Source organism: Stigmatopora argus, chromosome 2 (genome assembly GCF_051989625.1).
Source record: "Stigmatopora argus isolate UIUO_Sarg chromosome 2, RoL_Sarg_1.0, whole genome shotgun sequence".
Lineage (NCBI taxonomy): Eukaryota > Metazoa > Chordata > Actinopteri > Syngnathiformes > Syngnathidae > Stigmatopora > Stigmatopora argus.
Window position 1 is genome coordinate 21075528 of NC_135388.1, and position 24422 is coordinate 21099949.

The following is a 24422-nucleotide window of genomic DNA, read 5'->3' on the forward strand; positions in this document are numbered from 1 at the left end:
TCGCACCGCTGCTCATGGGAGCTTCGGGGGCGCTGGCTAGCGGCTCCTTTTAGCTTGTAGCATCTGTGTTCGCATCCCCTTGAACGGCGCCTATGATAGAGTTGCTACCGGGGATGCTGTTGCGAGCCAGTGCCCCTGATGTTCTTATGAGCAGCCAACGAGAAGTAATATAATACTCCTCGTATTAGATAAAAATAACAGGAAATGCAGCAGCTGAGCTTACCCACGTATTGCTTGTGGGTAAAGTTTTATTCTGAGTGCCATTGCCTGTCGGCGTTGTGTGCACGAGTATACTTCATTACCCAGAAAGCCCTCTTTTCCCCGCGCATGCGCGTTGTGCGTTTCCTGGTCTGAACAACTCATCCGGTGCTCGTAAATATTGTTATACTCGAAAGATATGCAAAAAAAAAATGCCATGGCCACCTGGCTTGGTCGCATCACGAAATTTTGACCGCATCACGGGCGAATTATTCGATCGAAATTTCCCCCGTAAGACGAGCATTTTGTATGACGAGCGGTCGTATGACGAGGTACCACTGTATTATACATTTGCTTGCAACCAAGTATGGAACTTGCTATTAAAAAAAAAACGTTTTGGAAGGAGGAGACAACGCCTCGAAGTACTGGGAACCTGCCCTGAGTACTTTACCTGTGGCATCTGCCCTCCATCACGTTTTGATTATTGTGGACGTGTTTTAGTACAAATGTACTAAGCTCAATTGCCCTCCATCACGTTTTGATTATTGTGGACATGTTTTAGTACAAATGTACTAGGCTCAACTCACATGCACGCACATAAACACGCTCACACATCTCAATTGTGTAATCCACCCCTTAAGAATTGAGACGTCCATATAATTAGGGCCACCGAATGTAATAAGCAACAGAAAGGACGCGTAAGGTCAGAATGGAGTTGGGAAGCTGTCTCAGCGGACGTTCCCCTTGCAAGTGAAAAATTCAGGAGATTGTCTTTTCTTCTTTGTTTGTGTGTGAATTTGGGAAAGTCTAATGGCGAACCTAACACTCACCAAACCAAACTTTCAATTATAGATGCAAAGTCTCCTACCTGATAATGATGCAGCTGCACACTCTCTCGCTTTAGTCCTCCATTGCCAATGGTACCGAGGCCAAAACAACCAGCCAAGAACTGCAACCTGACAGAGGTGAGTAGGAAGGAGGACTGGAAGGCACTGCAATGGTGATCAGTGTTTCCTGGTAGATAGCCCTTCTCCTCCATACCAGCAATCAACACCACAATTTGATGCAGAGCTTCTAACCTCAGCTGCAGACACAGCACATTAGCATGTAGAAAAGTGAGCAGTATAATAATACACTATATATATATATATATGTATATATATGTATATATATGTATATATATATATATATATATATATATACATACATACATACATACATACATACACACACACACCGAATTTACTCACATATAAGCCGCAACCGCGTGTAAGCTGGACCCTTAAAATTGCCTTAAAATTGTTGAATTTTACAATTTGTGTTACTTTGAAGGGAACATTTTTTTTTTAAATCATCGCACGTGGAATTTCTCAGATACTGTATGTATCAAAACCACATTATTAGGGTCAGTATCATGAGGAAGTTAATATGCCTGTCTTATAAATGCAAAATATCAAATTATTCAATTTGAAAAAAGAAATAAGTCTATCTTGAAGAGAACCTGATGCTTTTTATTGACCGAAATTACAATTTTCTTACGAGAAATTTATGATGCTGTGGCAGCCAAATTGCTTCTAATGTCGAAATATTGTAATTTTTTAGATGGTTCACATTACTGCAATATTTTGTCACTTTCGAACAAGAAACAAAACAAAAAAATCAAAGCGGAATTTTGTTTTATTTCATAATCACAAATGCACAATCATTTCCTTTCAAAAAGGAAGTAACATAAGGACAATCAGGAAGTGTGTCCGTAGCGGTATAGTGTCCAGCAAGTCCCTGGGTGCAATAATGCATGAGATACACATTACGCAGGTATCAAGGCTGATATTTTAATGTTCGACCGCAAAACCTTCGATCAGCCTTAACAACTATTAGGAAGTGCTGACATGGTAAACGCTACAAACACATCTATAAAGGCTACTCTGGCCAGTGAGAGCACATTTAATTAGGTAAGACGGCGACGCCCTGAGCTGTGATTTTCATCTTTTATGCAAGATACGTTTTTTTCTGAAATTTCATTCATAGATGTAAATTTAAATTTTGTTTAGCATTTTGTCAGTTTGTTTTTTTCCATTTTGAAATAAATAACCGAATCGGCCGCATTGTCTTGCGTTATGGCGTTTCGTCTTTGTCACCTTGCTGTTTCGTGCAGTCTTTGTCTGCGCATATAAGCTGTACCCTCGATTCAGGCATTTTTTGTCCAACAAATGCGGCATATATTTGAGTAAATACGGGTGTGTCTGTGTGTGTGTATGCATGCATATATTTATATAATATAAATATTTATTTATTTATATATACATACAGGGCTGCCAACTAGTTTTTAGTATAAAATAATAAGACATCTTGACACCATTACATATCTTGCAGAAAAAGGTCAATCCCTCACCTCAGCCCTACTTTGTTGCTGTTCCATGGCTAAGACAGTGGCTTGTGGACTAGTTGACATGCTTTCATCTGGTTCTTTGAAGGCTGGTGTGACGGCAACATCACCATTGATGAAGCTGATCATATTGTCAATAAGAGCATGAATGCCAAGTGAGTGGTTCAGGTCCAAGTCAGATTCTTCATATGAATATGAGGAGTTGTAACTACGCTGACGACTCAGTTTTGCACGGAACCAGGACTCAGCCAGAGAGTCTGGAGAGGTATGAAGCAGACCTGAGGAAGTGAGAAGCGGAGGAATAATTTCAGAGGTAGTACATGGATAAGATTTGTCTGATGGATGATTAATGTTTTTATATAGTAGATATTAAATACAGCGCAAAGAAGTACTGTAGTAAAGAAAGAAAAATGTTCACTCGCTCAAATTTTGGTTGTTCATGCCTGGACATGCCTTCATCAGCCAATATGACATAATTCATAGTGGGTGCACTGAAATGCTAATTAGTCCTTCCTGGTATCCGCAATTGCAAAATTTCAGCATTTTACAGTTTTCAATGCCTTCTGCATAAATCACTACTATCCGGAATACAGTGCAGGAGGCAGAATATTACATTTTACTTGTGGTTTTTCCACAAGACAGCTAGTATACAGTGCCGTGAAAAAGTATTTGCCACCTTTTTGATTTCTGTTTTTTGCATATTTATCACACAGAAAGGTTTGAGATCATCAAACCAATGTTAGTGTGACACAGAGACAATCCCAAGGAAATAGAAAATGCAGTTTCTAAATGATGATTTTATTTACCAAGGCAGAACAAATTACAAACTTGTCTGGCCCTCTGTGAAAAAGTAATTGCTCCCTGAACCTAATAAAGGATTGTGCAAGCAATAACTGAAATCAAGCATTTACGATAATTTGTGATGAGTGTTTCACAACGCTTTGGAGGAATTTTGGCCCAATCTTATGTGCAGAATTGTTTCAATTCTGCAATATTAGAGGGTTTTCTAGCATGAATAGCGCATTTTAGATCACACCACAGCATTGCAATAGGATTTAAATTGGGACTTTGATTTGCCCACTCCAAAATCTTAACTTTTTAACCATTCAGACGTGAACCTTCTGGTGTGCTTTGGATCGTTGTCATGCTGCATGCTCCAAGAGCGCTGGAGTTTGAGTGCACGAACTAAGGGCCAGGCGTTCTCCTTCGAAATTTGCTGGTAGACAGCAGAATTTATTCTTCCATCAATGACAGCACGTCGTCCTGGTCCTGAGGTAGCAAAACAGGCCGACACCATCACACTGCTACCACCATGCTTCACTGTTGGTATAGTGTTCTTTTGATGGAATGCTGTGCAATTTTTTTCGCCAAATTTAACGGGCCGCATACCTTCCAATAAGTTCAACTTTTGAGTCATCAGTCCACAGAATGTTCTTTCAAAAGTGTGGAGGATCATCATGTTTTTTGGCAAAGGTAAAACGAGCTTTTATATTCTTTTTGGACAGCAATGGTTTTCGCCTTAGCACTCTGCCATGGATGCCAGCTTTGGCCAGTGTTTTTCTTCAGTCATCAACATTGACCTTAACTGAGGGCAACAAGGCTTGCAGTTCTTTGTGTTTTTCCAGGTTGTTTTTGTGACCTCCTTGACGAGCCTTTGTATTCTTTTTGGACAGCAATGGTTTTCGCCTTAGAACTCTGCCATGGATGCCAGCTTTGGCCAGTGTTTTTCTTCAGTCATCAACATTGACCTTAGCTGAGGGCAACAAGGCTTGCAGTTCTTTCTGAGTTTTTCTAGGTTGTTTTTCTGACCTCCTGGATGAGTCTTAGTCGCACAGTTGAAGTAAATTTAGCCGGTCGACCACTCCAGGGAAGGTTTACCACTGTTCCCAGTCCGCTCCATTTCTGGATAATGGCTCTGGCAGTGGTTCGCTAGAGCCCCAAAGCCTTGAAAATGGCTTTGTAATCTTTTCTAGACTAATAGATGTCCATCACTTTTTTTGCATTTCTTCTTGAATTTCATTGGATTGTGCGTGGCATGATGCTTTGATCTCATAGCCTACTTCACTTTGTCCGACACATTCTATTTAAGTGTTTTCGTAAATCAACATGTGGTGGTAATCAGTGTGGGTGTGGCCTGTGAAATTGAACTCAGCTTTTGTTCATTTGTGATTAGTCAGTTATTTTCTGATTTAACAAAGTGGGCAATTTTTTTTTCACAGAGGGGCGGGCACGTTTGTATTTTTTGTGCCTTGGTAAATAAAATCATCATTTAGAAAATTATTTTTTGGGTTGTCTCTGTGTAATACGAAAATTGATTTGATGGTGTGAAATATGTGTGATAAATATGAAAGAACACAGAAATCAGGAAGGGGGCAAATACTTTTTCATGGCACTGTACATTGCATAGCCTTGCAGTGTAGTTTTGTTACAGCTATTTGCCCACAGGGTCAAAGGCAAGAAACAAGCAGAGAGAAGGGAATTTAGGCACTTGAGGACTCAGCTAAGTCGCAAAATGTGTTTGCTTTTTATGTTGCAAATGCTATCTTAATATGGTAGCTATGCTATTTTGTTAAAGCTAAATAAGGGTTCAATCTGAAGATCACAACTATACACTTTCGTGATCAAATACCATTATGAATATTGGACATGGGAGTTAATAATATTGCTTTCGGTCGGAAACTTGCAGGGCACTACTAGGGAGGTAGGGATATATTACAGTCGCACTGGCAGTTTTAATATTTCATATTATTTTTCAATTTGTGGTAACAGTTGTACAAATGAGGCTATTAATACTTTGACCCCACTCGCTCGGACTGCCACGACCCTGCCTTACTGTAGGGCTCATGTTCTTTTTATCAAAGAGCGAAAATGTGCCATTTTTATGACAGATGTACGTCATTTGTTCTTTGCAGGTGTCCGAGAAGCCTGGTTTTTTGGAGGGTGGAAGGAGTGTTTTTTGTACTGGAGACTCATCGATGCTTGCCATTTTTTTTTACCAATGCTTTTGTTATTATGGAGTCGTGAACACTGCCATTCACTGAAGCCAGCAAAGGATGCAGCTTTTTGGATGTTTTTCTAGGTTCTTTTTTAATCTACTGGATAAGTCACTATTGCACTGTTGACTACTCTCTGTTGGTTGATCACTCTTTGGAAGTTTGCTATGGTTGCCAAGTTTCTCCATTTTTAGATAATGACTGACTGTGATTTGCTCGAGCCCCACAGCTTTGGAAATGGCTTGGTAGTCTTTTCCAAACTGATGCAAGTTTTTTTTCTCATTTGTTCTGCTATTTCTCTGGATCGTGAAATAATGCGTTTGATCTTGGGATGTTGTAACCTGTTGCACTTTGTCTGACAGATTCTATTTAAGAGATTTATTGATTCAACAAAAGTGGTGGCTATCAGATTTTAGTGTGGCTAGTGAAATTAAACTTGCTTTTGCCAAAACTGTGGTTATTAACCATTATTTGTTATTTAACAACGGGGGGCATTACCTGTTCACAATGAACCAAATGGATTTGTAATTTTTTCCCCCTTGGTAAATAAATATATCATTGCGAATTGCATTTTATATTCTCCTGGGTTTTCTCTGCATATTAAAATTGGTTAACAGAAGTGAAACCTTAGTGTGAGATTAAGACTTAAAAAGAAACAAATAAAGAAAGGGATAAATACTTTACAACACTATACAAGGCACCTCATTGTTGTCTCATCATTCATTAATGTCACATTGCCCAAGTACATTTTGAAATAGTAAAAATACTATATTATAGTCAAAACCTTAAGGTTGGGAGATGACGCCTCTACTACCAGCGCGAAGCAGTCCAAAATAAAACCACACAAAAAATGGTTGGTGGTAAGTCAAGGTAATTAGAGAAAGAAACATGCTAATGTTTACGTGGTTGGAGCTCCTCTTCTGCTTGGGGCTCAACTCCCCCAAAAGAAGGAAATTAACAATTTATGCAGGAATCGAAATACAAAAAGACAAGCGTAATATACGATATACAGCGCAACATTAGTTTTCTTTAGAAACTGAGTCATGTCGCATTTTTACATTTTGATCCTTCTCGTTTTGCATTAATTGTTCTGATGCGAACTAGCAAAGTTAAGCAAGCAGCGGGGATAAAGTGATCCTTACTCAACACCTAAAAAACAATTTGGATGCTGACTTTTTTGGCGGAATAATATCTATGACGGGTAACTCAGGGCAAAATGGTCAGGTTGTCAGCAAGAGACGACAGCACAGCAGTAAGCTTTTCAGTAAGATATATAATCATTTATTTTTACCTCTTTTTTTATGGGAGAATGCCAAGTCCTGGTCAACATTTCTCCATCCGCTCTGAAAAAAAGGTCAATCCTAATCTGTAATGATATTTTAAAATGCACTTGCACAAGAGATTATATGTTAACACGTGCCATCTCTTTGTTTTATAATTATAGACATGAGTACCAGATTGTAACCCTCCTCGTCAGACTCAGGCTGGGAGAGATCGGATTCGCTCCTTGATTTAATCAACCTATAGCTAGGACTTCTTTGCACTGAGCGGTTCTCTGCACTCAGACTCTCACTCCTGCAAACACAAAAAACACAAAACCATTTGGCATTTTAAACAAAACAGCAGTGCCATGTAAAATGTATCTGTACTTTATGTTGATGCCACATTAAAATTTTAGACAAGTGAGACTCATAAAGCCAATGTCTACATAACATCATTTGAGCTCTCGTTTTTTAGGCATTCTTCTTAGTTTGATTTCTTTAAAGAACCCACAATCTTTCAAGTCAGTAACGTGTTTTTGGATCGTTACATACATCCCCACATCCAATGAAGTTGGAAGGAGATGTCAATGATTGTATATACTGTTTTTTTGCCTCGTTTCATGTTTTTCAAATTTGTATTCTCTTTGAAAAACATGAAATGAGACAAAAAAATGGGTATATATATATATATATGTGTGTATATTTATATGTACCGTATTTTCACGACTATAAGGCGCACATAAGTCTAAAATTTTCTCCAAAATAGACAGGGCGCCGTATAATGCAGTGCGCTTTATATATGGACCAATACTAAAATTGTTATCACGATAAAATAAAATAAATCAGTCAATAGGACAACTACGGAAAGCAGCCCCCGACTCTACTATTTTCCCGTAGGTAAAGTACTGCGCAGTGACTGCTGGGATATAGAGTTCTTAATACACCCAGTTCTTCAATACAGTTAGTATGACGGCGACCACACTAATTTGGTGCTGGCCGTCATTTCGGGGGTCGGGAACCTTTTTGACGAAGTGAGCCATAAGCAATTCATATTTTCTAATGTTATTCCTTGAGAGCCATACTCCGAATTTAAAAGTCAAAATACATGTAAATGGGTGTCTTTTATTTTAGTAATTTCACCACTTTTAAAGTGGAAAAAAAAGAATACTTTTGACAACATTCTTATGCAGTTGCTAATCAACTAGCAATTCTAGCAGAGTCTAATGCAAAAAAAGAAGACTAAAGCAGCACTGGACGTAGTATCTCAGTTCTGTCACCAGCGGGTTCCATATTTTAGCTCACAGGTTAGCGAAGAGCCAGATGCACCCATCGAAAGAGCCACATGTGGCTCCCGAGCCATAGGTTCCCTACCCCTGCCGTAGATAAAGTACTGCGCAGTGACTGCTGGGATATAGAGTTCTTAATACACCCAGTTCTTCAATACAGTTAGTATGACGGTGACCACACTAATTTGGTGCTGGCCGTCATTTCGGCTGTATTTACAAAAGAAATCCTGCCGCTAAATGTTGGCGTCAACAGAGCATTCAAAGCTAGACTGTGAACTATGTATGTACAGACGCTACCCTACTTACGAACGCAATTGGTTCCGAGCGATTGTTCATAAGTTGAATTTGTTTGTAAGTTGATTCAGTGCTATATTTTGTATTAGAATTTATGTTTAAGGCCAATATAAGTATATTGAAGGTTTATATAAGTGCATTTGTATGTTTAAGGCTTGTATAAGTAACACGCATTGGTTTGTACTGAAAAAAAACATTTAATAAAATGGAGAGAATATGTACAGTACTGTAGAGAGAGAGAGATTTATGTATTAGAAACTGGCCAAAAGAAGCGACCTAATGACGATTGCACAGTTTTCTTCTTTTTTTCATCATAAATGATGCGGTAGCACTGTATGGCATCATTCAATTGATTTGCAAACTTTGTGCAACGTTCAATATTTGGGTCCTGCTGCTCGATCTTTCTGTTTATAAATGGTACTGAAGGTCGAACGATTCAATGCCCGTGAAACGCTCACCACTCTCACGCGCATCAAGCTTCGTTATTATTGCCACTCGTTTCAAATGAAATGGCTTGCCTCTTCCTTGCAACTCCCTGAATAGAAGCCTTTAGCTTTTTACCAACCATATTCAATATTGGATGCATGAGATATTTAATGATACAAATGAAAAAGGTTCTTTGCACACTGGAGATACATTCACGCACTTCCGCATTGCAACGAAGAAGAAGGTAGATGCTGGGTGAGCTGAGCTCTCACAGCGCCAGGCGTCGGTATTAGCGGCGGAAAGAAGTACTACTCCAAAAAAGGCGCGAAATACAAAATTGGACTTGCGAACATTTTTGTACTTAAACGCAATTTGCAGACATGTTCGTATGTACCGTTGTTCGTAAGTTGAATGTTCGTAAGTAGGGGAGCGTCTGTATATGTATGTATGTATGTGCGTGTGTGCGTGCGTGCGTATATATATATATATATATATATATATATATATGTATATATATATATATATGTATATATATATATATATATATATATATATATATATATATATACACACACACACACACACAACTATACACAACTAACTACGCCAGGGGTCACCAAACTACGGCCCGCGGGCCGGATGCAGCCCGTCAGCACATTTGGGCCGGCCCTCTGAACAATACCAGAGATGCTATCGGATTTATTTCCTATTTGGAAAAAAAAAAAATCCAGATTCCCCCCCCCCCCCCCAAAAAAAAATTCCTAGGCCCCGCCCTGTCAAAGAGAGAACGGAATAATGGCAAAAAAGTTAGGTAAGAGAAAAATTGATTAAGAATGCAGGGTATTTAACCTGGAGTGGACAAACGATTATTTTTTTGTTCAATGCAAAGAAAAGGCTGTTTGTCTCATCTGTCAAGAGACGGTGGCGGTATTCAAAGAATACAATCTTCGCCGACACTATGAATCCCGTCACAAAGACAAGTACGATAGCTTGCAAGGCCAAATACGAGCAGACAAACTCAAAGCGAAAAAGTGAACCACTATCTCAGCAGAATACATTTGTACGCCAAGCTCAGCTGAACCAGGCATCCGTTCGGGCCAGCTTTCGAGTTGCTAAACTGATAGCAAGCAGCGGTAAGCCTTTCATTGACAGAGTTTGTTAAGAAATGTATGGATGCTGTCGCGCAGGAGGTGTCCCGAGAAGAAAGATGCATTTAATGCCGTAAGTCTGTCGGCGAGTACAATGACCAGACGCGTTGAAGAAATCGGGAGTAATGTATATGCCCAGCTGCAGCAGAAGACGAAAGAATTTGACTTTTTTTCATTAGCACTGGATGAAAGCACGGACGTGCAAGACAGCGCAACTGCTCATTTTTATTTGTGGAGTTAGCGCAAACTTTGAGATATGCGAGGATCCGGCAGCCCTCCAAAGTCTCAAAGGGACTACAACGGGAGAGGATATTTTTGACAAAGTGTGCCAAACCATGGAGAAGTTGGACCTGGACTGGTCAAAGCTAGCTAGCATCACGACTGACAGGGCTCCTAGCATGGTGGGCGAAACTCGCGGTCTAATGGGACGCATGAACCGGGAGTTGGAAAAAAGGGGTCTCACCGCCCCGCTACGAGTCCACTGCCTAATTCACCAGCAAGCACTGTGCTGCAAAGTGTTGACGTGAGAGAGATTCTGCTCTGACAACTGAGCTGAACTTTTATCTGTTAAGATTGTGCATGGCACAAGAGAAAGTTAATGTCCCATGGCTTTTTTTCTATGAAGAACCCAGAGAGAGTTATTTAGTTATTATTTATTTCATAAATAGTGTTGTATATTTCCTGTTTTTTTCTGTGAAGAACTCGGAGAGGGTTATTTAGTTATTATTTATTTCATTAATAGTGTTATTATTTGTTTCCTGACTTTTTTTCCTGTAAAGAACCTGGAAAGGGTTATTTGGTTATGTGTGGCTTTCTGGAAAACAATAAATTTTTTAAGCTCCCCTACGATCGTCACACTTTTTCTGTTACAAACTGACACCGGCCCCCCATCAGAGAAGGGAAAAGTTATGTGGCCCTCACAGGAAAAAGTTTGGGGACCCCTGCCGTACACCATTCTGCACTGGGGGGGATATATATATATATATATATATATATATATATATATATATATATATATATATATATATATATATATATATATATATATATATATATATATATATATATATATATATATATATATATATATATATATATATATATATATATATATATATATATATACACCGTAATTACCCGAATATAACGCGCACTCGAAAATAACACGCAGGTAATTTTGGGCCAAAAAAATCTGGAAAAACGCAGTACTCAAATATAGTGCGCACCTAAAATTTCCCGCTGACGAAAATCAGAAATCTTACCTTTTTTTCTTCGTTTCACGATTGTTTTGTTCAAACAAATTTATTCATTAGAATCCTTCAAATGAAGAGTTCCTCTCTCTCTTTGTCTGTCCTCTCATACATCTCTTCGTTGAGAATCCTATCAACGTCCACGCTTCCTTCATCCACTTCCTCTTCCTCCCACAACACATCATCCGATTGGCTTTACGAGATGACGTAAAATCCGTGCGTCAAAGTGAGTTTGACAATGCTTTTTTCGATCGAAAATTTGTAATTTATTTTAGTTATTGATTATAACACTGAACTGAGAGAGGGTGAACTGAGACGGGTACGAGGCTAGAGGGGGGCAGTGGTGGTCTCGGCTTTACGAGATGACGTAAAATCCGTGCGTCTGCTTCACGAGATGACGTAAAATCCGTGCGTCGGCTCTACGAGATGACGTAAAATCCGTGCGTCAAAGTGAGTTTGACAATGCTTTTTTCGATCGAAAATTTGTAATTTATTTTATTCAATTCAATTTCAATTCAATTTATTTGGCAAGAAAAAGCACCAGGCTAAGGGCCATGTAACAAGACACACAAAAAATAATAATAATAATAATAATAATAATAATAATTAGTTATTGATTATAACACGCACCCCCAACTATTGGAATTAATTATATAGCAAAAATCTGCGTGTTATATTCGAGTAATTACGGTATATATATATATATATATATATATATATATATATATATATATATATATATATATATATATATATATATATATATAATAACAACTCGGAGCTTTCCGTCATTCCCGGAGGCTTAAGAACTACAACCGCGGGACCCGGCGTTTTGGAAGACTCATTTGGGCAATTGTTTAATTCGGACACAGAAAATGAGGACTTTGATGGATTTGTGGGTGATGATGACGTGAGTAAGTTGTAAAATGTCTAAATAAAGTACAACCGAACTCAGTTTTGCTTCCGTTGCCTTTTTAAAAACGTGTTTTTAGCGTGTGGGTGTGGCGTGCAAGAACTATATTTCCCAGCAGTCACTGCGCACCGGAACCCGGAAATAGGCTACTTCCGGTAGCCAGCGCTATTGCGTTTCGATGTTCATCCATATATAATATATAATATATATGCGTCTAAAAAAACGGTGCGTGCTTTGTGTGTCTAAAATACAGAAATAGCACTCGTTACTGACACTGCGGCGTAAAATACGATGCGCCGAATAGTCGTGAAAATACGGTATATATGTATGTGTATATATATATGTATATATATATTTATATGTGTATATGTGTATATGTATATGTGTATATGTGTGTATATGTGTGTGTATATATGTGTGTGTGTGTATGTGTATGTATGTGTGTGTATGTGTGTATGTATATGTATGTATGCATGTATGTATTTATGTATGTACAGTTGTGGTCAAAAGTTTACATACACTTGTGAAGAACATAATGTCGTGGCTCTCTTGAGTTTCCAGTTATTTCTACAACTCTGATTTTTCTCTGACAGAGTGATTGGAACAGATACTTCTTTATCACAAAAAATATTTATGAAGTTTGGTTCTTTTATGACTTTATTGGGTGGACAGAAAAAAGTGATCAAATCTGCTGGGTCAAAAATATACATACAGCAGCGCTAATATTTGATAACATGTCCCTTGGCCATTTTCACTTCAATTAGGTGGTTTTGGTAGCATCCACAAGCTTCTGGCAAGCTTCTGGTTGAATCTTTGACCACTCCTCTTGACCGAATTGGTGCAGTTCAATTAAATTTGATGGCTTTCTGATATGGACTTGTTTCTTCAGCATTGTCCACAAGTTCTCAATGGGGTTTAAGTCAGGACTTTGGGAAGGCCATTCTAAAACCTCAATTCTAACCTGATTTAGCCATTCCATTACCACTTTTGATGTGTGTTTGGGGTCATTGTCCTGTTGGAACATCCAACTGCGCCCAAGACCCAAACTTCAGGCTGATGACTTTAGGTTATCTTGAATAATTTGAAGGTAATCCTCCTTCTTCATTATCCCATTTACTCTCTGAAAAGCACCAGTTCCATTGGCAGCAAAACAGCCACCACAGCATAATACTACATACCTGTCAACCTCTGCCGATAACTGCCCTTATAAATGATTATGATTCCCCTTACAAACCCCCCAAAAACCTTACAAACACCGTACGAGTCGTACGGTGTTTGTAAGGTTTTTTAACCCTAACCCTACCACCACCGTGCTTGACGGTAGGCATGGTGTACTTGGGGTTAAAGGGCTAACCTTTTCTCCTCCAAACATATTACTGGGCATTGTGGCCAAACAGCTCGATTTTTGTTTCGTGTGACCACAGAACTTTCCTCCAGAAGGTCTTATCTTTGTCCATGTGATCAGCAGCAAACTTCAGTCGAGCCTTAAGCAATGTTCCCTCTAATTTTTTGTTTGTCTGGGCAGAAAGACAACCTCACTGAATACCAGTGTGAGCAACATCATCATTGCTCGCTATGGGCACACACCAGTATCACACCTGCCATAAGCAGGTGCATGTCTACTACACATAAATGATTTAGTAATAATAAAATGTAATGATTAATATCTATGAATGGGCGGCCCGGCGGATGAGTGGTTCGCACGTCGGCCTCACAGCTCTGGGGTGCTGGGTTCAAATCCAGGTCGGTACACCTGTGTTGAATTTGCACGTTCTCCCTGGGCCTGCGTGTGTTTTCTCTGAGTACTCCGTTTTCCTCCCACATCCCAAAAAGATGCATTGTAGGCTGATTGGACACTCCAAAATTGCCCCTAGGTATGGGTCTGAGTGTGCATGGCTGTCCATCTCCTTGTGCCCTGCGATCGGCTGGGCACCGATACAGGGTGTCCCCCGCCCCTGGCCCAAAGTCAGCAGGGATAGGCTCCAGCACCCCCCGCGGGTGATAAAGTGGCTAAAGCGGTTCAGAAAATGAATGAAAAAATATCTATGAATAAAACATCTTCATAAACTCCATTAGAATATGCACAAATCAGACTCAAATTTTACCTTATTTTACACATCTGTCCTTCTCACTTATCATTCTCGTTCAAATGACTTTTCTGCTGAACGTGTCACTTGAGATAGTCAAGTTTCCACTTATATGCAATATTTTTCCATAATTTTGCTTTGATTTATTTAATAAGGGATAGCACATATTAATGAACATATTTATATTCATGTTAATGAACATTTATGTAATTTTATGTATTGTAGGAAGCCCTTGCTCCAAAAGGGCTAATTTCCATTTATAGTCCATTGTGTAGGTTGAAGACAAACGATCACACATACTAGACCCACAGACACGCACGCACGCACACAACCACACACAGTAGATTTAGACAGTTCTCAACCGATTTCACCGCTTGATAGAAGGGCTGTAAAACACGAAAAACATGAGTGGACAGAGCTACTGGCACTGGCTGCCGCGTAAACGGCGCCATCATAGGGAGAGGGGTAAAAAAAGGGGGGGGATTTTATTTACTGCACGCCATATGATTGCTGCTGTGCGGAGAAAACGAGACTAGTGCGCAATTGCGCACGTGCGCAGATTAGAGGCAACATTGGCCTTAAGGTGCCGCTTTTGGAGCAAGGGCTTCCTTCTTGCACGGCAGCCTCTCAGTCCATGGAGATGCAAAACACGCTCGACTGTGGACACTGACACCTGTGTTCCAGCAGCTTCTAATTCTTGGCAGATCTGCTTTTTGGTGATTCTCGGTTGAATCTTCACCCTCCTGGCCAATTTTCTCTCAGCAGCAGGTGATAGCTTGCGTTTTCTTCCTGATAGTGGCAGTGACAAAAGAGTGCCATGCACTTTATACTTACAATTAATTGTTTGCACTGTTGCTCTTGGGACCTGCAGCTGCTTTGAAATGGCACCAAGTGACTTTCCTGACTTGTTCAAGTCAAGGATTTGCTTTTTCAGATCCATGCTGAGCTCCTTTGACTTTCCCATTGTAGCGTTTGTGGGCGTTTGCATCCAATGAGCCCTATTTAAATGGCCTCAGAGAAGTCACCAGCTGTAGTCACTCATAATCACTCAAGCAGTTAAGAGGCCATGCTATGAAGCTCATTTCACTGACACAACTTTCTTAGTCACCAAAATTGCTAATTCGTGTTGCTGTATGTATATTTTTGACCCAGCAGATTTGATCACTTTTTCTGTTAACCCATAATAAAGTCATAAAAGAACCAAACTTCATGAATGTTTTGTGACAAAGAAGTATCTGTTCCAATCACTATCAGAGAAAAATCAGAGTTGTAGAAATAACGGAAAACTCAGGAGGGCCATGACATTATGTTCTTCAAAAGTGTATGTAAACTTTTGACCACAACTGTATGTATGAGTGTGTACGTATGTACGTACGTACACGTACACACACACACACACATACATACACATACATATATATAATCAAAACAAGGCCACAGTGAATGTATGCCACAATCAAATCTAAACGCGGTCCAATTAAACATTGGAGTGTACGCCCTTTTTTCTGATGGTAACTTATTTTGGGCCTGGCAGTCTATTTTCATTAGGATATAGTTTTTATTACCCATGTAATCCAAAAACCTAATTGCTCGTTATTAATGGAAGCAAAAAGGCTCACTAAGTGGCAAGCTGCTTTCATAATTGTTATTTTCCCTGTTTTCTACAAGATTTCAAACCTGGTCATGAAGCCAAGACAGTCTTGTGTTCCAGAAGCACTTTGTCCATCCTCTTGGTTTTGTTTAGTCGATTCACCCAAGACAGGGCTAACCCCCAGAATTAGCAGGGAACAGCGGTGGATCACTGAGTTACAGGCTGCTGTGTACAAGTCCTGGCCTTCAGGGAGAATCGCACTACCCCATCTTCGATCTTGAGACAGGTTGGTATCCTCTTCTGCACCTCCATTGGTTCCACCACTCCTGGAAACCAAGCTGGAGCCAAGGCCTATGCTAGCAGCCCTCTCTCTGTCCCGACTACGTGCTATCTCTCTTGCTGAGAGGAAACACTGAAAGATTTCTGTGTGAAAAAAGCACATAAAAAACATATAATACGGTTAGAGGAAAAGCAGCAGGCATCAAGAATATTGAGTTCACTCATGTTTTTTTTTTTCAGTAGATTGAAAGGCATAGATATTTTGGTCTAAAAGGTGTGATCCTACAGTAAGGTGGTTCCTCTAATGCAACATATGTAGGAATTTGAATAGCCATAACAGCAACTACATAGCCAGTAGTGTATATATGCTAAAATTAACGTTGTGAGGTCAATAAGAAGCAGCACACAAACTATGCCCATAAGGTGATTTACATGAACCTCTCATAGTCGAAATACTGAGTGATTTGTTGAGGAGCTGTGGAAAAGGATGCCATCAAGATGAAGGGGGGCTTTAAGTTTTTTGAAAACAATTTGACTGAGGACCGGCTAACCTTTGCTGGCTGGCTCAGTGAAACACACCTTTGATGGTGATGATACAAAAACTGGCCGAGCGAGGAGTTCAGTCAGGCCATGGACGACAACTTCTGGATTGCTTTGAAAATGTTTTGGTCCCCTAGATGGGTTTCATGTGTGAAAGCAGTGTACTGGCAACAATCTGTGGGGACGAGGCTTTGCTGAGCTCAACTCAAATTGTTGTTGTGAGTCAACGGGCTATATACTTTGAAGACCTCAATTCACTTCCCCATCTTTCTATATGAAGGAAGAGACTGGCGGATCTGAGGCTCTTCTGTTTCTGGGGTTAAAGTCACTGAGATAATAGTAATGAAAAAGTTATTCTGTCTCTCTTAAGTTTCTAACAGCTTGCAAAGTTGTGTGGCTGAAACATTGCAGAATGAGTTTGTGATGTCTATATTTTACGGTGACCGTAGTGTGTCCCCACCACACGCAGATCACATTTATACTCTAATCAACTCTAACGTGGTGCAGTGCAGCTCAGTGGTAGAGTAGTTGTTCCCTAACACAGATGCCGCGGTTTCAATTCCCCACCCTGGGGATCTCGTCTGAGTATCTATGAGCAAGATAAGGAATCCCACATTGCACTTGATGGTGTCTCATCAGGAGGTGAGTACCGTTTAGGTGAAAAGGTGCTATACAAGTACAAGTCCATTTACCGTTTACCATCCATTAACTCATTGATAGCAATGCATACCCAATCCATTTAAAATGGGATGGCTTTCAATAAATGATCATGTTTCACCCATGAGAACTGGGGGTAAGTTGTTGATAATTTTCCTTAGTTTCAATTTTGTGGTAATATGCCAAAGTTACTGTGTGTTCAATGTAAAACAGTTTATGTTTAAAACAGATCTAATTCGTCCTTCAATTTCAGTGGCACCCAGTGATTAAAAAAGGTACAGTAATACCTTGAGATATGAGCTTAATGTGTTCCGGGACCGAGCTTGTATTCCGATTTACTCTAGCACATTAATTCTATGTTCGCCGTCATTCCCAGTGGAAGTCTCAACTGTGGCCCGAGCTTTCAGGAAGGCAGAAATTACTGACTCGATTAATGACGACTTTGGTGAGACGGAGACGTGCGTGTTGGATGCCGCATTCGCCCACCTGTTCAACATTAGTTATAATGCTATTGCTGTGTCACGAAAATAGTAATACTTTAACCTCGGAGAAAATAAGAAAAACTGTTGTTTATTCATGTTGGGAGTGAATGGAGTTGTCAGAAAGCTGATTTGTAATTTATTAATAAAGTTTGGCTGACCTATCTGACTGTTTTGTTGACATTCCCTTTAGCGCAGCACCATCTAGTGGATTCATAACGTAACCCCAGCCTCTACTGTACACCCGTATAATGCGGTGCGGTAGACCAGTGTAATGCGGAGCGGTGCACCTTACAATCTGGTGCGCCTTATTTATGGATTTTTTTAAAATGTGTCATTCATTGAGGGTGCGCCTTAGAGTGCGGTGTGCCTTAAATCGCACACTTCAATGATGCTGAGAATCGCACACCAAAGAATTGTCTTTTGGGTTGGTGGATGGGGTGGGTTGATGGTTTGCTGTTTCGGACAAATGGCTGAATGTGTTTGGTTACGAGGTTGAACGGATGGGAATTGTGTAACTGGAAAGAATGTTATGGTCAACCAAGAATTTAATAAAATTAAAAGGACTTATTCCATGTTAGGGTATCATCATATAATTATAGGGTACTCTTAGAGAAAAAAACAAAATAAACACAATACACAACAACAATTAAAATGTAAATTTAAACCCTTAGTAGGGTGTAAACAATTACTGTAATTTCAAAGAAAATGAAGCATTTGAAATAAGATATTGTAATAAGTTGGCATACAAGTGTCCATACCAGTCAACCTCAGCCAATTGCTCCCCTTATTAATGATTGCAATTTCCCTTACTGAGCGATAAAAAACGTACAAATCCAACGCGGCAAATATTTACTCACATAGGGTGCACTTAAGTCTAAAAATTTCTCCAATGTAGATGGGTTGCCTAATCAGTATGACCTAAATTCATGTTTTTGGAATGTGGGAGGAAACCAGAGTACCCGGAGGAAACCCACGCAGGCCCCGGGAGAACATGCAAACTCCATACAGGTGGACGTGACCTGGATTTGAACCCAGGACCCCAGAGCTGTGAGGCCGACGCGCTACCCATACGCGCCACCGGGCAGCCCATCTCGGTATTACGATATCTGAAATTGTTATACATTTAATAATATTACAAATGTCTGATTTACTAACTTCCAGCTGTCATGAGTTCATGTTCCTGGTCTTCATCATCATCATCTTGCGCCTGATTGCCCTCTTCTCTCTCAACGTCTGCCCTTTCTTCCAATTCAGCCTCCTCATCAATGGTGCGGGTGAATGAATGTTCTTGTGGATCCATGTCTAGAGAGTCCTGATTGTCTGAAATCTTACCAGAAAGACCAGTGGAACGTTTTTTTTATACCAATGAAAAAAGTCAATTTTCCCACAGGCAGAAAAATCACCCCCAATTAAACTGAACCTTAACACATCATAAAATCGACACAAATATCCATAGTTGCATTCCATCGCCCTGAAGTACCATGTAAAGATGATTGCGCAGGGGATGCAACCATCTTAAAAGGGGCTCATGCAAATTGGACTTTTTAAAATTAATCATGTGATGTGGTAATTTCATCATTAAAATCCCATCTGGATTGATTTTCTGAACAATTCACATATATCGTATTTACTCGCATTTGTCAGACAAAATAATTATAACTGAATCGAGGGTATGGCTCATATGCGCATAAAAAGTCGACATGCACGAAACTGCAAGGTAACAACGCCATGACGTAATGCAACCATCATAAAAGGGGCTCATGCAAATTGGACTTTTTAAAACTAATCATGTGATGTGGGAATTTCATCATTAAAATCCCATCCGGATTGATTTTCTGAACAATTCACATAACGCGCATGCAAGCTCAGTAATATTTTGTAAGACAACATGTTTTCCTTTAGTGAACATCAAAGGAAGCCAGGAACATGCTGATGATGTTGGAAGGTGTTCCAAACAGAGCTGTTTTAGTGCCTTAGGGTATTTCATGAGCAGGGAGTAGAGAATAGAGAGTACATTAACTTAGCTTGTACAATGGAAACTCACCCTCCTTTCCCGGGATGAAGATCGCGTCTGAATGAAATCCATATTCTTACATGCAATGAGGCGATCCCGTACCATAAAAACACTGCGATAGACCTCAACCAAAGACTTGGACGGCTGGTCTCTAATGAAAAGACACAATTTTTCAATTCATAATACCTTTATTTTATTTGAGCACTTATTCAAAACATTAACTTTATAAATTACCTTCCATCTCCATGTGCTTGTTTGAGCAACCCAGTGTGTTTCAATAAAGCTGCTAACACAAACCTGGATACAGTGTCTAATAAAGACTCGTTGCTAAGAGATGCATTGTCCCAATCTGCAAAATAATGTACAACAGAGTCAACACTCTAAACGATATCTTTTCATTTTTATTAACACACTCATCCATCACAGGGTTCAATTTTCTTTCAAACATTTAGCAGTACAGTGGCTTGTGGAAATATTCAGCCACTTTGAACTTTTCAACCGTTAACCACATTTCAGGCTTCAAACAAAAATATAAAATTATTTTCTTTCGTCAAGAATCAACAAGTGAGACAATCGTGAAGTACAACGAAATGTATAGGATAGAGGGGGATGAGGGGGGGACGGGGAGGGGGAGGGAGATATCTTTGTTTGAAGCCTGAAATGTGGCAAAAGGTTGAAAAGTTCAAAGGGGCCGAATATTTTCACAAGGCACTATACATTTTGGAGAATGACTAATTCAATTGGCCTCAGCTTTGATGCAAAGGCGTAATCCAGTGGTTCTTAACCTTGTTGGAGCTACCGAACCCCACCAGTTTCGTATGCACATTCACCGAACTCCACCAGTTTCATATGCGCATTCACATATTTTTACATGATGTGCCCTAAAAGCACCGCGTGGCTGATTGGTCGTAAGGTAGGACGTCATTTACAAACGTCATTTTCGGAAGAATTTCCGCCAGCAAGTTTCCAGGTGCTCCCTGAAACACTTTTTTTCTGTTGTGACGGGAGTTGTAAAACATCCACCCATCCATAAATCACGCATTATCTATTCTATAATCCTTATAAAGCGTGATTTATGGATGGATGTGTGGGTGTGTACACCTGAAAACTCACTGGCGGAAGTTCTTCCAAAAATGACATTTGTAAATGACGTGGAATGGCGTCCTACCTTACAACTATATCGGGTCAGCGCGGCCAGTACCATCGTGTCTCGCTGAGTCTTCCCGTCACAACAGGAAAAAAAATAGTGTTTCGGGAGCATAGAATAGATAAAGCGTGATTTAAGGATGGGTGGATGTTTTATGTTAACATTCTAACACTACATTTGTACAAACCGTGCAAAGTAGAGTTGAAATTTGGCCAGAAACGGCTGTCGGATCCTAGACGAGTGATTGAATTGATTTGCAAGGATTATCGATGAGTATCCCTGACCAGAAATATGTTAACTTGCTGCTCTCTTGTGGTAGTTTTAAGCATTACACTCTGCAGATTTGAAAAATCCATACCTTCTTCAGTGCACACTGCCGTGCTTCCGCTTAGTCATTTCCGCTTGAAAGTAGTTGCATGAACTACGCGACAGCACCGCTATTTAGTTTTTATTTTCATCATATTTTCACTTTGGTTTACAATGTTTTAACAAAAATAACACCCTAACATTGCTTAAATAGGTCAAATTCGTCATCCTTTCTTTTGAAATTGACCGTCAGTTTTCCTTTTTTTTTTAATAGCGCAACAACTGTCTTTTGGTTCTAAACAGGCAGGTGGGACCAGCTTAGCTGGGCCCCACTCCTTGTTTGAAATAACATGTGATTTGTTTTCTTCAAATTCAAGATATAGAAATTCCTCGCAGCACTGATTGGGCAAACAATGTCACGTGATCATGTGCAACCAGTGATGGTCAGGCGGGACATGTTTTCGTGAATAGACATGATGAGTCAATGTGTCTTGACCTCCGTGCCAGAGGCTCCACCGAACCCCTATGGTTCGATCGAACCCAGGTTAAGAACCACTGGCATAATCTTAAAATAACATATACCGTATTTATTCGAGTATAACTCGTTTCCCGGGAGCAACTTTTTTTATTTTTACAACCATGTTATCCTATAAACTTGTCAAGGCTATTTGGAGAGGGCTGGCTTTTGTAAAAGAAGGTAGATTTTCGCCATCTGGCGGACAAAGACAGGTTCTACATCTCCCATTAGACATAACGGCTGCGGAGGAGACTTTTTCACCGGCAGAGGGCAGGGTTTCACCGGGATTCGTGTAATAAACTTAACTTCATTTTTTTTATACTCGTATAAATACGGTAAACCCTCAAAGTTACACATGACAAATCCTAAACACAATGTTCAAAGGCTATAGTCAGTCAATTTCCTTTCACTGACTTAATAACGGTCTAAACCAGGGGTCGGGAACCTATGGCTCGCGAGCCATATATGGCTCTTTTGATGATTGCATATGGCTCGCAGACAAAACAAAATATTCTCACTTTTAATCCATCCATCGATTGTTCACTGCGCATGTCCTGTTCAGGGCTGCAGGAGCAATTGTCAATTATTTTAATTGGATGATACTGGCCTACGTTTGCCGTTGCTGGGTAAAACAGGTAAACTCCGCCCTTTGAATCAGTCTCGGTCATTAGCTCAAAATTAACCCTTCGACGAAGAAGATGGCGAAAAGAAAAAAAGACGACGAGTATCGTACATTTCAGGCTGAATGGACCGAAGAATTCGCCTTTGTGGAGAGAGCGGGTTCGGCGGTGTGTCTAATTTGCAATGACAAAATTACATGGTTAAAACGGTCAAATGTACAGTGGCACTTCGACACGCGCCACGCCACCTTTGCATCAAAATACCCTGCGGGAGATACCCGAAAGAAAGCGTGCCAAGAGCTTCTGAGCAGGGTGCAAGCTAGCCAGCAGCAACTCCGCGCATGGACGCGGCAAGGTGACTATAATTCGGCTAGCTTTGCTGGTTCTTTTCTCTGGCTTTGGATGAGTCAACAGACGTGAGCCATTTGTCGCAGTTCAGCGTGATTGCAAGATATGCTGTTGGTGACACACTGCGCGAAGAAAGTCTTGCTGTTCTGCCATTAAAAGGGTCCACAAAAGGTGAGGATTTATTCAAGTCTTTCATGGAGTTTGCTCAAGAAAAAAGTCTACCTATAGATAAACTTCTCTCAGTGTGTACTGATGGTGCTCCGTGTATAGTGGGGGAAAAACAAAGGATTTGTGGCGCTTCTCCGTGAACATGAAAATAGACCCATCCTAAGTTTCCATTGCATTATACACCAGGAGGCACTTTGTGCTCAGATGTGTGACAGACAGTTTGGCGAAGTGATGTCGCTGGTCATTCGTGTGATCAACTTTATTGTTGCCCGAGCCTTAAATGATCGCCAGTTTAAAACACTGCTGGATGAAGTTGAAAATAACTATCCTGGTCTGCTTTTGCACAGCTATGTGCGTTGGTTGTCAAGAGGGAAGGTGCTTAGCCGTTGTGCGGCTTGCCTGAATGAAATCCGGACTTTCCTTGAAATGAAAGGCGCCGGGCATCCTGAGCTAGCCGACACCGAGTGGGTCCTCAAGTTTTACTATCTCGTAGATCTGACTGAACATCTGAACCAACTCAACGTGAAAATGCAAGGCGTTGGAAATACAGTGTTATCCCTTCAACAAGCTGTATTTGCTTTTGAAAACAAGCTGGAGCTTTTCATCACGGATCTTGAAACAGGTCGTTTACTACATTTTGAAAAACTGAGCCAATTTAAAGATGCATGCACAGCAAGTGAGCCCATTCAAAACCTTGATCTCCACCAGCTAGCTGGCTGCACATCCAGTCTCCTACAGTACTTCAAAGCATGCTTTGGAGAATTTCGTAAGCACACTAGTCTTTTTAAGTTCATCACCCATCCAAACGAGTGTTCAGCCAACCTGAATTACATCCCTGGTGTCTCCGTCAGAGATTTTGAAGCAGAAGTGGCTGACCTGAAGGCCTCAGACATGTGGGTGAATAAGTTCAAGTCACTGAATGAAGATTTGGAAAGAATCACACGACATAAAGCGGAGTTGCCGAGCAAGCACATGTGGACAGAAATGAAAAAACTCCAACCCAAAGACCAGCTGATTCTCAAAACTTGGAACGCGCTTCCTGTCACATACCACACACTGCAGCGTGTGAGTATTGCTGTATTGACCATGTTTGGATCTACGTATGCATGTGAGCAGTCATTCTCACATCTTAAAAACATCAAGTCCAACATACGATCACGTTTAACGGATGAAAGCCTCAACGCTTGCATGAAGCTTAACCTCACCAAGTACCAACCCAACTACAAAGACATCAGCAAATCCATGCAGCACCAGAAGTCGCATTAATGGCGAGTGTTATAACAACATTATTTAAAAGAATACATTCAGAGGCTTATTATACTGACATTTAGTTGAATTCACTTTTAAAAATATTATATGGCTCTCACTGAAATAAATTTTCATTTTTTTTTGCTTTCATGGCTCTCTTAGTCAAAAAGGTTCCCGACCCCTGGTCTAAACAGACCAAATAATGTGTAAATGACTGTGGGAAAAAATATTTTTTCTCTGAAAATTACATAACTGATTAGTT

At 40.2% G+C, this 24422-nt stretch overlaps 1 protein-coding gene across 8 annotated transcripts in view; it reads right to left on the bottom strand.

Annotated features, from left to right (window-relative positions):
- The window catches only part of herc1 (HECT and RLD domain containing E3 ubiquitin protein ligase family member 1), a 136903-nt gene that overhangs the window by 66526 nt on the left and 45955 nt on the right, over nt 1-24422 (bottom strand). For all 8 annotated transcript variants that reach the window (XM_077586910.1, XM_077586900.1, XM_077586865.1 and 5 more), the window contains exons 20-27: nt 20041-20155; nt 19837-19957; nt 18948-19119; nt 15921-16257; nt 7032-7152; nt 6869-6920; nt 2591-2862; nt 1067-1282 (exon numbers count right to left, since the gene is read on the bottom strand). In XM_077586910.1, coding sequence (XP_077443036.1) covers nt 1067-1282; nt 2591-2862; nt 6869-6920; nt 7032-7152; nt 15921-16257; nt 18948-19119; nt 19837-19957; nt 20041-20155 — 1406 coding nt within the window. The remainder of the gene's footprint in view (nt 1-1066; nt 1283-2590; nt 2863-6868; nt 6921-7031; nt 7153-15920; nt 16258-18947; nt 19120-19836; nt 19958-20040; nt 20156-24422) is intronic.